General features: G+C 42.6%; 2 protein-coding genes across 2 annotated transcripts; both read left to right on the top strand.

Annotated features, from left to right (window-relative positions):
• Positions 1–1,872: 1,872 nt before the first annotated feature.
• her1 (hairy-related 1) lies at positions 1,873–5,544 on the top strand. The gene is made up of 5 exons (XM_047020923.1): positions 1,873–1,885; positions 2,231–2,307; positions 3,826–3,921; positions 4,068–4,158; positions 4,459–5,544. The coding sequence occupies exons 1-5, from the start codon at positions 1,873–1,875 to the stop codon at positions 5,244–5,246; spliced, it is 1,065 nt and encodes a 354-aa protein (XP_046876879.1). The 3' UTR covers positions 5,247–5,544.
• Positions 5,545–6,325: 781 nt separating this feature from the next.
• mepcea (methylphosphate capping enzyme a) lies at positions 6,326–11,001 on the top strand. Its single transcript, XM_047020197.1, has 5 exons — positions 6,326–6,619; positions 7,109–9,073; positions 9,204–9,422; positions 9,714–9,837; positions 9,934–11,001. Exons 2-5 carry the CDS (start codon positions 7,154–7,156, stop codon positions 9,966–9,968), a joined length of 2,298 nt encoding a protein of 765 aa, XP_046876153.1. The 5' UTR covers positions 6,326–6,619; positions 7,109–7,153; the 3' UTR covers positions 9,969–11,001.
• The last annotated feature ends 3,979 nt before the right edge of the window (positions 11,002–14,980 follow it).

Below are 14,980 nucleotides of genomic sequence, written 5' to 3'. Positions count from 1 at the left end.
TATGGGTATTAAGCAATAGAGGAATAAACTATCTTTGGTAATTTCTTTCACTTCAGAAAATCTTCTTTCATTATTTATTTAAGGACAATGCACTGACACTGACACTGTTCATTAGCAGCCTTTCACTCCCATAGCAAACGGCACGTGCTAAGGAGAGAACTGGCACGCGTATTGTAATTAAAGTGAGGTGTTAGCAGCCGACAACTGCGATTTCCTCTCACGGAGACGCACCTACAGACTCGCATGGTAGAACAAACAATCATTCATTTAAACATTTTGACAGTGACACAACATATATTATACTTAGAATGGTGTAATGAGCTGTATGAGAATTGGTGGAAATGTGTTCATTCATTGAAACGGTAAACCTGTATTTTTTGAATGGCGTTGTTTTCATTTCAACGTGTGAATCTGGGAAGCAGTTTTCCAGACACCCTTTCCTAAAGTGTATTCACATTTTACAGGTAATAAACTGCAAATGCTGTCTCCGGGGTCTCTGTTCTCATGGGAACTTTTTAAGAAACCATCTCCCACTGTTGCACCTAAATCTAAGTAGCCCAAATCATTGCAGACATCGGTTAATTTGTTTAAAAAATCAATAACTCCACTCGAAAGATTTGATAGGCCATGTGGAACACTCAAATAACTTGATAATTTACAGAAAGTAAGTCGTTTAAAGAAGTTTCAAACAAGTGACAGAGTATGAACTGCACTTTTGGATACTGTTCTTTGAATGAAGAAGCCTAGCAACGCCGTGTTGCTAAAGTCCGGGTAAAGATCAGAGGGTTGGTAATATGCTACGGCACAAGTTAACATCGGCTTACCGAGTAGGCACGCGTGTGAGTCAAGGCCACTGTTATTCCAGACATTACCAATAAGGTGTTGTTGTTAGGCAGCTGACAAACGGCAAACACCCCTGTGTGTGACCAAACGCACTGGATTTACGCATGAGGCCACGTGCAAGGGATAGGTGAGAGTGTATTATGTCGGACAGACATCCGGCCGTTCCACACCGGGGTGTGAAAGGGTACTCTGTGAAAGGGGACTTCACTACAGTCTACTCTCCCCATGACGCGCAATGAAAAGACAAAAGACACAAAACTGGCACGCGTACTGTTATCAGAAGGGAGGCGTGAAAAAGAGCAGCCAAATGCCTGAAATAAAACACATCAAACTTTTTCTCTTGGTTTAATTTATTCATTAATAAACTGAATATCATTGAAATATAATTGTAATTCAACGCATTAAATAGGTAACCTACATTTTAGCAAGTTGTAAAATACGTTTAGCAAACAGGGGTCAGAATAAACACAGACTAATTTAGATGTTCCAATCTCAATAAACAAAATTGTATTGGACTGGTCTTGCTATATATAGGCTATCTATGAATTAATTGAAAAGTCTTGACAGATATTTGCCTAAGATGTATCAAAATAAAATGTCACCTGTGATAAATCGAGACAGCAGTCCTTATAACCCCTATACGCGTATTCGTTTTACAGTTCAAGTCGTGCGTGTGAAGCTGAAAACCACTGGCTTCCAGACACCCTTTACCAAATGATGTACAAATTCTAACAGGTAATAAACTGCAAATGTTTTTGACATGGTCCCTGTTCCCATGGGAAACTCTCCTGAGACTATCTCACACTGTTTCATTTATCTTGCATGCCTGCATGGACGCCTTGCGTAAATCAGATAATTACATTTTACATTCAGCAGGCGCTTTTATTCAAACGGACTTAGGCCTATAGTGCACATAGACCAAGTATCAGAAGTTCATAGAACAGTATTACAGTGTGTACTGTAGGGGTGGAGAATGCAACGCGGTGCTGAGAAAATGATCATGTTCATAAACCAGTGATTTAAATTGACATGGAACCCCATTGTCAGTCAGTCTGGAATAAACTCATATTCAGTAGAGGAGCCACATCTGTTTGGTTGAAATGTTGTTCTGTAGAGCATTGTTGCTGAATGCCGTGTAATTTAAAGTTCAAAAGGTTGTTGTTGTGCAACAGCACAAGTTTTCACCTGCTCACCAAGCATGGGCACGAGCTTGCGAGAAGGAGCACGGGTGTTCTAGCACAAAAGGCTGTCACTTCTAAGTGTGACGAAATGCACAGAAAACAGCAGTCCTTACTCGGACTCGAGTTTTTTTGTTGTTTTCATAGACGTGCTTAACAGATAACACTTGGTGCTTCACCATTGTAATTAATTGTCCATGTTGGGTTAGACGTAAGTGGTAAGTGTGGGGTAGACGTGCGGGTGTGGGAACGAGCGCACTTCACGGTAGCGACACCTCTATATGAGGTGAGTAGCCTACTGTTTCAGTTCTAACAGGTAATAAATAACAAAGTGTGTCTCCATATGAGGTCGCAAGACAATTGTCAGCCTGTGTTTTCAGGGGTATGACTTCATCACTTTTTCATTTTGAAAAAATGATATATTGTTCAGAAAGGGTCAATAGTCAAACTAAACGCCTATACCGGAGTCGGTTGTGCGTTACGGTTGGGTGTCTGTGTGACGTTTGATCGTGAAATCTCAAAAAAAACAATGAGTCTGTAATGCTACATAAGCATAAGGGTATTTAAGAACCATTCATTCAGGGACGTCCGTTTAATAAGTATGATGTTTGTTTGCTCTGCAATATTCACATCGTTGTAGCGTACGGGCCAAAAGGGACTGTCCGGGCCAAATTCTACCATCAACAGACCTCTCTAGCAAACTTTTTCACAAAACAAGATGTTTAGAAAACAAGTGTAGACTTAGACATTATTTACGTTCCATAATTCATCCTGGTGGGAATATAAGGCACAGTTGTTGAATCCTGCTGATCATGCGCAAATTGACACTTCTGTGTCCTGCATACATTTTTTAGGACGCATGTGTTCACGCTCACGTGATGGTTTACTCTGACACTTGCTTCTGGTTTAGTCGTCTCTGTTCCCACGAGACAACCTGTGACATGACCCTTACACATTTGTCTACAGACAAATGAAAACGCGTATGGGGTGGAGGATCGCGAGAAGAGGACGAGATACACAAATGCTCTGTTGCAGTGAGTGTGAAGACACACCCACAACTTTAAAAAGTCGAAACCAAATTGCCCATATATTTGCACAAACCCATAAATGGTTTACTACTCAATTGCACTCATAATGGTATAAAAACATTATACAATTACAAATGTCAAACAGAGGTCAACATGCCGAATCAGTAAATATATATATAATTCATATGTCTACGTGAGGACAGTCCTAGCTGTCTGAAATATAAATATTTTTTCTACGCTTACTCACAGAAAGTAGCCTACAAGGATTTGGGGATGTTTTTGTCTATATTAGCATTATAAAATATAAACACCATTCAATAACTAGGCTACTGGTGTGAAAAATACGGCAAGGACAGGAGCAGCAAGTGATTATTGAATTATATGCTTTCATTTTGGTAATAGTTTCCTAGATCTAATCTCCAGCAGTTATCCATTTGGTGTCAGTTAACACATGTTGCATACGTCATTGACACATTTAAACCAATGAGGAATGACCTGTCTGACCCTATAAATGCTCTCTATCTCCGCTTTCAGCAAACTGTTCGCTGCCTGAGGGTTGCATTTTTGTCAATTAGCTTGGATAATTCATTGTCTATTTAGTTTGTTTCTATTTTTGATGACCAACGTGGATGACCATTTAGGATCTAAAATGAGTAGGCCAGATCGTCTAAAAAGGGTAAGTGAAAGAAATAGGCCTAGATGAATCACGACGTGTATGTTATTTGTGTTTGGATCTGAAGATCAATTCTGTAGTATTTAAAATTATGACTTTTCAGGTTCTAAAACCGGTGATTGAAAAGAAGAGGCGAGACAGAATAAACCAACGTTTAGATGAGCTTCGGACAATCTTGTTAAGCAACACCTCAGACATGGTACAATAATTTACAACTTTTGCATTAATGGCTGTTTGTAGAATAGTCTGCATTTTTGTATAGCCTAGCTGTTTTCTTTTATCGCTATATGGTAAATTGATTCTTGTCAATATGCAATAGTCACAGATAATTTTCTTCTCTCCCAGCGGCTAAAAAATCCAAAATTGGAAAAAGCTGAAATATTAGAAATGACAGTGGATTACATACGAAGAAAAGAAAATGGAAACGAAAGCAAAGGTATAAAAATCTTCAAACATACATTTATCTTCAGACACTTATTTTCTGCTCCCTTGGTTCCAAAATAAAGTAGGCTATAACTTTGTTTATAACATTATCATGAGTGCTAATCATTTGTTTTCCTTTGTTTCTGTAATCCCACTTTTCCTCTCCTTCTCTGAAAACACCCACACACACTCTTTTATTTGGCAATCTGATCAATTGACTTTCAAAAAATCTTGTAATCATCTTTTCTTTCCTACGCTCATATTCCATTATGGTCTGACTCTATTGATTAAACCCATCTCATTTCCAAAAAAGATTATTCTGCTCCAGTGACTACCACTGTAACCTCTCAAAGGACATCTCACCTAAACCCCACACACAAACAACAAACACAGGCTCCACTCAGCCCTATCTACAGCGCAGGCTTCCAGGAGTGTTTATCCTGTCTGGGTAACTTCATTGAGATGGTGGAACCTTCCCAGAGAGACAGTTTCATCCAGGGGCTGAAGGATCATCTCGATGCCCACAGCACCTATCCACTCGGGTGGACCGTGAACCAGAGCTTCCCTGTGGAAGTTCAGCCCTGGGGTCCAGCAACAGAGAGGACATACTGCTTTGAGAGGCTTCAAGACAGGAAAGACGGCTCGTCAATGGGACATCCAAGAGGCAGCAGGGAGTCTTCCTTCCCCTTCATCAACACCTCTCTCTCTATGTATCCCCAACCTTTTGTAATCCACCACCCACACCCAGCCCAATCCCTCGCACATCCATACCCATCTCCCCCTTATTCGGTCTCACCTCCACCCTCCCCCTGCTACTCCAGCTCACCACCACCTTTCATCACAACCCCTCCGTTCTTCTCGCTGCCCTGCCACTTTCCCTTCCCTCCGTCTCCATCCCAGCTTTCCTCCGAATCCTTGTCATTATCAACTCATTACACCTCTCCTCCGGTCATGCCAGTGATAACAGCGAAGCCTCCTCTTGGTTCCAATCATTCGACCCCTCTGCATCGATCTGCGCCTGTACCCGATGGTCCAGCAAGGACTCTAAGGCGGTCACTGTTTCAAGTAGATCCCCAGGCAGTATGGAGACCCTGGTCTTAACATTCAAACAAGAGAGTAAGTAAACAAAATAACTTGGTGCAAATGATAGTCTTTGGCCAGTTTGACTGATGTATGTAAGAATCATAAGAATCTGATCATGAAGGATTTCTTCAGGGCTGTCTTTTTCCCCATAGAAGATATTTAGATGATCACACTTTTGATGTGTAACTTTTCACTGTCACTTTAACTAGACTGTAAGCAAACTGAAATTGCATGTGTTTTTATGTTGTAGGAAGTTCTGCTTAACATTCCTTTTTCTAAATTATATGCGAAACTTTGTACATATGTTCTATATTTATATTCTGTCATGACCAAAGTCTTGTAAATAAACAATGATATAATTTTGCTATTCTGTATTATTTTCTCAGTGCTCATTAATAATCTTCACAGCAAAAATAGATTATTTTAAGAAAGTTTATTTCGTCACTAAATTCATATCAGAAAGTTCAAATCAGAAACTCTTTCAAAGGCTTCATGGTATTTGTTTTGTTAGCCCTAGTTATTAAGCCTATTATAACTTAATGTTTAGAAATGACCAAGAGAGTGTTATAATGTTGATCCAGTCGTTATTAGTCGTAGCATTTGAGGTAAGTAGTCTAAGAGGTAGAAATTATATTGTCCGCCTCTGAACAATGTCAAAGAAAAAAATAATCTAAACAAGGCACTGGACTACAGAGTAAAACTACATGTCCCATCACCACATGCTATTTTCCACCTGACCACATGTCCAAACTAGGGTGAGGGGCAGAGGTTAACGTATGAGTGTTGGTACTACCCATTGCTTGTGAAACATGATCTCGATGGCAATCCGTAGTCACTAAAGGGTTGTAGTTGTTGTAAATAATGAGGGAATTTACTGAACCCTCACCAAATGGACAGACGACCCGAAAATTATTTCAAGCAGGCAAATCGATGGATAGCTATATGTATGCTAAACAGGACCTAGGAACATGAGCCAGCCCAAACGTGTCTCTGATTGGTAGATTTCATGGGCACTGGCTGAAACTCTTTACCTCATTGGTTATTTGGTCTATCAGTCTCAGTGTTGCTTCAACCCTGAAGATAAATTAACCCTTGGAATCTCCAACCTGCGCGAGATTGAGCTGTTGAGCTAGAAGTTACCACACTGAAGACGGACTATAGTTTGGAGAGCTGGGCAAGCCCAACATTCCTTTAAAACACGCACGGCGCATCTCTCTCTTTTTGTATAAGTCCCCTCCCGACGTGATTAACTCATTTAGTGCTAGTACATTTGAAAAAATTAACGCAATCGACGAAGCCGATGCTTGGGGAGGCATCTGTAACTCGGGAGGGAGTGTGGCTGTGACAGTTCTGCTTCACCAGAAGGCGGGGAGAACGGTGTTGTGTTGATGGTGAGTATACACAGTTGAATGTAACACTAGCCAAATAGCAGTTGTAGTTCATGTCCTTTGACTTCTGCTTGTGTTCACTGAGACATAGCTCAGTATCTTTGATCGCATGAATTCTGGAAATTACGTTGAGATAGATTGATGTTGGCAAAACAGCGCTAATCATAGCTAGCATAATATATAGCAGCGTTATTATTATTGAGAAAACGAGTTCTCTAGCAGTGCTGTGAGGAGGTAGAATCACTTCAGTCTGTGTACTTCATTGTAACGTTGCTTTGACTGGTGCATGACGTTCATTCAACGTTTGCCTTCCGCCGTAACAGATGAACTTTCTAATCATGTGTTATTGGCTGACCCTTGGATAATTATTCATAAATAATTATTTTCGGTTGGATTGCATAATGTGATTGTTTTATCAACGTACATGATTGCATTTATACAAAAAAATTAGTTAATAAAGATAACCATTTTTTTTTGTGTATGTACTTTCAGATCCATAGAGGCTTCCATGTCCGAACCAAACGTTTTGAGTGAAAGATGATCGAGATGTCGGTTGATAAAGAAACTGTCACAACTGGAAGTACGAAGGCAAACTCCACACCAACGCTGCAACTCCAGCAACTCTCAGAATGCACCGGAAGCTACAACAATGCCTCCACAATTACAGAAGTCTCCCTGGCCAACTCTGGCTTCACTGATGGTGCGTCTGCCTGCCCAACTGGGCTAGCCGGCGGAATCCAAAAGAAGCAAACCAGCCCTGCTGACTCCCACAACCAGACTGAAAATGTTGGAGTCAGAGTGAACGAGAAGCCTCTCAACACCCAAAACGGTTTGCAGCAGCCCAAACAACAACAACAACAGCAACAACAACAACCACAGAAACTATCAAAGCGTCGCAGCACATCTACCACAGGCTTCAAGCATCCACCATCTGGTAAGAGACGACGGCGTGCCAACTCGGAAAGCGACTCTGTCCTTCCCACAAATTTCCTTCTAGGTGGCAACATCTTCGACCCGCTGAACCTCAACAGCCTGCTGGACGAGGAGGTGAACAGGGCGCTGAACGCAGAGACCCCCAAATCCTCCCCCCTGCCAGCCAAGAGCAGGGACCCTGTGGAGATCCTCATACCCAGAGACATCACAGACCCGCTCAACCTCAACAGCGGCATGACCGGCACCAGCTTCCTGGTGTCACCGTTCAAGAGACGGAGACACCGGCACAGACACCACGGGGGAGGGGGAGGGGGCTCGACTGGGCCCGGAAGCGTATCAGCCCCCCATGTGGATGCGTCCGACTCGGAGAGAGCTAGTGACGTTAACACCGGTACTTCCTCGCTGCCCTCGAGTAGCTCCGCCCTTGCCTCAGAAGTTGCCCTCAAAGGGTGCAGAGTGCTGTCCAGTGTCCCAGGGTCCTCCCTATGCGACGATAAGCCCAAACCCTCCATCTGCAAGGAGGAGGCGGTGCTCCCCGTGTCGAACCACCCGTCCCAGCCTCGCATCCCCGAGGAGCCCGGCACCGTGGCAGGTGGCCCCAACCAGCACACCAGCCGCCCACGCAAGCGCAGGCGCAATTCCGGCAAAACCGAGCCCCCTTTTGCCCAGTCCACTTCGGTGGGAAAGCCTTCCACTGAGGATAGGAGCAGAGGTGCAGCCACAGGAAAGAGCATTCAGACCTTCCACACCCCAGTGACGGGTTCCAAACCTGGGCAAGGAGGCCGGTACCAGCGGAAACAGCAGCAGCAGCAGCCGCAGCAACAAAGGATGAAGTTCCAGTATGGGAACTACAGCCAGTACTATGGCTACCGCAACCCGGGCTTCAGCGAGGACCCGAGGTTCCGAGTGCTGCGTCCAGAGTGGTTTCAGGGAAAGGAGGTGCTGGACCTGGGCTGCAACACCGGACAGCTGACTCTGTGTATCGCTAAGAAGCTCCGTCCAGCCCGCATCCTAGGCCTGGACATTGACGGGGCACTGGTGCATGCTGCCCGCCAGAACATCAGACACTACCTGTCAGAGATGAAGGCCCAGGAGGCACGGCGCGTGGCGGAGGGGGCGGAGCGGCCTGCGGGACAGGAAGAGGAGGGAGAGAACAAGAAGGAGGAAGAGGAAAACCGAACCGGAAGAGGGATCCAGAGAGACGTACAAAAGGGGGACAAACTGAATCCGGGAGAAGCTAGAGCTGAGAATGGAGATGCCGTGGGAAGGGTGAAGAGAGAAAGCGTCTCGTCTGAACCCACCGATCAGGGTGAGCCCTGCCCTGCCACCGACGGAGGACGGGAGGAGAGAAGAGCAGGGAGGGCGGAGCATGGAGACTCGGGTAGAGCTCCTGTGGATCCTCCGGGGAAGCGCTCTTTCCCTGTGTCCCTCCGGATCTCCAGAGGACCCATAGCAGCACCTCCACTGCCAGAAACCCCCACCATGCCTCCTGGGGAATTCCCTGCAAACGTCTCCTTTGTCAAGGTTAGTGGGTGTACTTTAACATTTGCCTAAGGATTTAACAAACTGCAGGCAGAACGTGTCGGTTTGGCTAACCCCTCTCTCTCTGTCTCTCTCTCTCCCTGTCTCTCTCTCTCCCTCGTGTGACCTGCAGGCTAACTATGTCTTGGAGAACGACGCGCTGCTGGAGACCCAGCGGCCGGAGTATGACATCATCCTGTGCCTGAGCGTCACCAAGTGGGTTCACCTGAACTGGGGAGACAGCGGCCTAAAACGACTCTTCCACCGAGTCTACAGACACCTGCGCCCAGGAGGCAGGTTCATACTGGAGCCACAGCCTTGGGACACCTACGGCAAGAGGAAGAAGCTCTCGGTAAGAGACCAGGGTCAGACAGCACCCAAACAAAACAAAACAAATTCCTAGTTGGCACAATATTTTCGGAGAACAGTGCTTGCCTCAGATTTTAGTCCAATCTTTAGACCGTGCAGATTTTTGAAAGAAGGATAACTATTTAAGATTCTGCATATTTTACTAGACAGTATGAACTATATCTTTGAAGTTTGTTGAGAGCTCTTGTGTGAAGGAGAATAAAGTTGTTGTTTTTATATTGAGTACAAAGGACATTGTTGGGACTTAACAGGAAATGTGATCTCAATGTTACAGGATAGCATTTTTCGGAATTACCACGGCATCTGCCTGAGACCAGACCAGTTCTCAACGTACTTGATTAGCGAAGTGGGATTCTCCAGCTATGAACTAATTGGGACACCTAAGAGTTCCTCAAAAGGTAAGCTGCACCTGTGAATGAAGGTCACTAACAAAAAAATCAAATGAATGTCTGGCATCTCAATTCCCTTTTTTTTATTGTTTACTTTTTCTACAGGTTTTGAGAGGCCAATTTACTTGTTTTATAAATGACCGGTTGGTCTGGAAGGTAACCATTGGAACAGCCTACATAGTACCTTTGTACTCCAGAACAAGCCAGCCGCCTGCCTTCATTATCCATCTGCAAGCATGTCTTGGAACACTGGACAGTTTTAAACATTGAGCTTCTTACAAAGTGTGTTTGGTGAACATTGAAACATTTGAGACATATCTCAAGACCTCAACGGAGGCCACGGCTGATGACGACCGTGAAGTGGACAACCTGGAGGACGGGAAACTCAATTATGACTCAACTCTTTCTGTGACAAACACAGGCATTGTGTTCTAGGTCCTCAACTACTGTTTGGACTGTTGTTCAGTCAAAGACTTTTCTTCACTGTGTTTTAACTGAATTTGGATGATTGTCAGTGTTTCAAGGCTTTGAATCTTTTGAAGGGAACAAATTACCCAATGTGATTAACCCACAGTCATAGAAGACCAGCGTGTTTAGACCACATGCCTGCGTAGAGTTACTCTTTGGCTTAACTGACTACGAAACCTGCCCTAAATCATTTGTTTCAATGTGACCTTAGGCCCTGTTAGGTTTTCCAATGTCTTAACCGCACTCGGCTTCCCCCTTGCAGAAGCAAGGGGGAAGCCGAGTGCTCTGTCACTTGCTTCGCGGTAGATTCAAGTACACTTGCCAGGTAGCTCTAGGCTCTGAGGTTGGAGGGAAGGGATTCTCTGTAGGGTCTTGGTCATGTGACTTCGGCCTTTATATTTCTTTGACCTTTGTTAATGTTCAGATTACAATGTTTTTGTTACTATTTTTTCTTTAGTGTGAGATGTGTTGTTTTGAAATTTGCTGCCAACTAATACAGAGCAACAGTGGTTTTGACTTGGATAGAACTCACTTCATCCAGCTTTGCTCCCATAAATCAGTCCATGATTTCTTTGTACACTTTTTTTTGTACACTTTATTTTCGTGTTTGTTTGATTTTCCTGTGACAAGCAGAAGAGCATCAATGCTGGGACTCTAGGTCTAATTTTCTCAATGTCTTTACAAAAATAAATACATATTCTGTTATTCTGACTGTGGTCATTAGAGGAAGGACCAATCAGCCTCCCTCACAACTTCCTTAGTAAACACAATCTGATTTAACTCTAATTCAAACCAACCCAGACAAACAAGATGGCCATGTCTGGATTATTTAGTTCCAATTAGTTCCAGTGTTGGCCAATTAGGGAAATGAATGTAACAGTGTTTTGGGGGCCATCAAGATCGACCAAAGTGAATATTTTAAACATGTAATGCGGCTTTTTTGCCATCAATACATGTTGCAAAAGCATGTATTCTCAAAAGTCTTACCATATCTTGGAATGAACAGTGGACATTAACTTAAACGTGCTTTGGAGACTTCATGTAAGATGCTGCAGCAGCACTGAAGTGAGAACTAAGCGATTGAATACTTGTCCGTATTCGTTCATATCCCTGTGATAATTGGTGCAATCGACGTCATGCAGCGCCGGCGTCGCCTGCATCCGGCTGCCTTGAAGTTGGACTAGGTGTGTTCAACTTCATACAGCAGCGGTGGCTGCAGTCGGCTGCCTTGAAGCTGAAAATGTCATTGGCTGCTTCAAGTCAGGTGGGCTGCAGGTGGCAGCAGGCGATGCCGGCGCTGCATGTAGTCGAACGCACCTAATGCTTCAAGGCAGCCGGCTGTAGGCGCCGCCGGTGCTGAATGAAGTCGAACACACTTATTTTAGTTAGGGATTTTTTAAAACATAATTAAAACATTTAGATCAATTGTTTAAACATTTAGATACATGTAAATCAAGTAGCGAAATCTAAATTTAGCATCGTGACATGGACATCGTTTTCGAAACTACGAGTCTTTCATGTTACGTTAAAAGCCCCCAATTTTTATTTGAAGACTTGGCATTTAGCCATCAGTAAATATGATAGACTAACGTCTCCTTCTGCCTCCTCTCCTCCTACGCCTCATCCTGGGTCTGCGCCTTCTGCGGACGGGGCGGGAGGAACGTCTTGATCGGCGTCTTCTGGGCATGTTGATGATAGATGAAGATTCAACTATACTCATTGAGCGGCTGGGCACGCTTCTTATTCTATTCTGCCTTCAAAAATGCAGGCTTTTGTGACGTCACGAATACGATTCAAAGAAACTCCAGACGTTCAGGCTATAGTGACGTCACGACTACGTTTATACAAAACTCCCGACTCATAATCCGAAGAATATGAAAACAAGAGATGCACTTTTCGTAATTGCAGACAATCGTTAGTTGATTTCTGTCCTCGATAATTGTTTTGTATAGTTATTATTAAAAAATTGCCTAAATTGTATTTTTAAAGACTAAACCCTCTCTGCCCTCACTATTCTCGTTGCTGTATTGGTTCAGACACATTGATTTACTGTAAATTGTATGCTATTAGTTTAATCAAATCAAAATCAAATCAAATGTATTTGTATAGCCATTTTTACACGCAAGCATGTCACAGAGGGCTTCACATACACAGTTTAAAGTGTAGCAGCCTACAAGAACTTTCAGGTTTTCCATTTTTATTTTAAATGAAGTTTAGTTGAAAATGTTTAAATTTAACTAGGTTATATAAATAAAGGTAATATTCGTAGATAGCCATAACGATGTCAATAGCTCAGATTGATTGGGCATTCAATTATTTTGTGTTTCTTAATCTTTCAAGCACAGTCAGGTAACCTGTATTCTTGCTCAGTGTTTAGTGCATTTACATTTACATGTATTAATTTAGCGGACGCTTTTATCCAAAGCGACTTCCAAGAGAGAGCTTTACAAAGTGCATAGGTCACTGATAATAACAACAAGATAGCCCCAAGCGTTGCGGGTAGCCAAAACAAGAAGCACACGTTGTGAACAACCCAAAAATAAGTGCCAAAGGGAAGAACCATAAGAGCAGTTAAGCAAGTTACAATTACACAACATGAATCGTTGACATGAAAGTGTACCTGTAGAAAAGGAAGCAACACTAAAAATAAAATAAAAAATAGGATAAACTAAAATATAATATTTAGCAGTGAATACAACAGTTTAAATCAGTTACCACTAACCAACAAGAGCAACAAGTCTCTAAGCAAGAGTCATTGTGATCTTTGAGGAAACTAGCATTGGGTTCAGCAAACCATTCCATAGTGTAATGAACTATGAAATATGAATGGAGACACTAACTTTGATAATGATAGGGAGAATAGTTTTTCATAACGTGACAATAAAATCTATGATAAAGACAATAGTTTTCCTAAAGTGACAATATTTCGAAGCAACCACGTGACGTGGTTTTTATAATAACTACACAAAAAATTATCGAAGACACACATCCACTAACAATCGTTAGTGGATGCAATCCACTTTTCGCAATCGTTGTCTGCAATTGCGAAAAGTGCATCTCTTGTTTTCATATCCGTCGGATCATGAAAGTCTGGAGTTTTGTTGAAACTTCTTCGTGACGTCATAATAGCCTGAACGTCTGGAGTTTTGGTTAAACGTATTCGTGACGTCACAATAGTCAGAATTTTTTATGGCAGAATAGTATAAGAAGCGTGTCCAGCAGCTCAATAGCTATAGTTGAATCTTCATCTATCATCAACATGCCCAGAAGACGCCGATCAAGACGTTCCTCCCGCCCCGTCCGCAGAAGGCGCAGACCCAGGACGAGGCGTAGGAGGAGAGGAGGCAGAAGGAGACGTTAGTCTATCATCTTTACTGATGGCTAAATGCCAAGTCTACTAATAAAAATTGGGGGCTTTTAACTTAACATGAAAGACTCTTGTTGTTTCTTACACGAGGCTAAATTTAGATTTCGTTTCACACAAGATTGGGGCGGAAACAAAGTCTCACATTTACATGTAATTGATTTACACATTTTAACATTTATTTAAATGTTAAAACATTTAGATCGATTGTTTAAAGCAGGGGTCCCCAAACTACGGCCCTTGGGCCAAATACGGCCCGCCCACGTATTTGGACTGGCCCTCTGAGCTATGCCAGATCCATTTTTATTTAGGCATATATAACAAAAAAAACTTTACTGATTATTTTTGCATACGTAGATACATTTTTTCATTTCAACAGCAAGGAATCTGACAAAAGGTCATTACGATAGTAAATGCTCTTTTAATGGGCTATAACACTGTCTGATATATGTACGGATGTATAATATGGTGCATAACAAAATAATAAACTAATCTAGCATTTCAAATCATAATAAAATCTCCACAATAATACTGGGTCGGTCTGTTACTGGTTGGTTACAGACCGACCCGGCCCCACATTAAAGGAAAAAAAATGTATCTGGCCCTAGCAGAAAAAAGTTTGGGGACCCCTGAGTTAGATCATAAACTCATAATTTACCCCTTCAAAATACCCGCCATAGACTATAGCAATATGGTCTTCCAAAATTAAACATTTGGCTTAATATGATACACATTGCAAACGTCTTTTTTTTACATGATTTAGGTCTACTCAGTTGTAGTTAATTATTTTTGCCGCGGCGCGGCGGTAGACTCCAGGAAATAGCAGCAGAAAATACTGCTAAACTATTTTGGTAAGTTAGAAAGAGGATAAAACACGAGCACAGCGAAATTTAAAGGTAGTTTTATAATGAATTGTATTTAATGTGGATGTGTCCTTGACACGGGCTATTTGAGAGTGTTCATCATGTGTGTCACGCTCTTACATAAACTCAAAATAAATTTTAAGTTGTAATATATACTACAAACTTAACCGAAATATGAGCAAATACGTATTCTGTCCATTCAAGTTTGTTCATACGCTGCTGTCTTCATACACATAAAAAACGCCTGACACACATTTCTGTCGTTGTGATGGTGGTACTGGAAAATTTGCATTTAACCCAGTTCATATCAAAGCTGTGAGTTTGGCACTGGAAAGATGTGATCCATCTGCAGCATCCTCATGATCACCCATATCATGTTCCTCCTGGGTTTAGCCTGTTTGGATGACCAGTGCTTGTCCTTGGCCTACTTTACTCAGAGGCAGGCAGTGGGGCCAGC

This window comes from Hypomesus transpacificus, chromosome 5 (genome assembly GCF_021917145.1).
Source record: "Hypomesus transpacificus isolate Combined female chromosome 5, fHypTra1, whole genome shotgun sequence".
In the NCBI taxonomy this organism is placed as follows: Eukaryota; Metazoa; Chordata; class Actinopteri; order Osmeriformes; family Osmeridae; genus Hypomesus; species Hypomesus transpacificus.
Note: the sequence above shows the minus strand (reverse complement) of the source record. Positions and strands in the feature narration are given on the sequence as shown.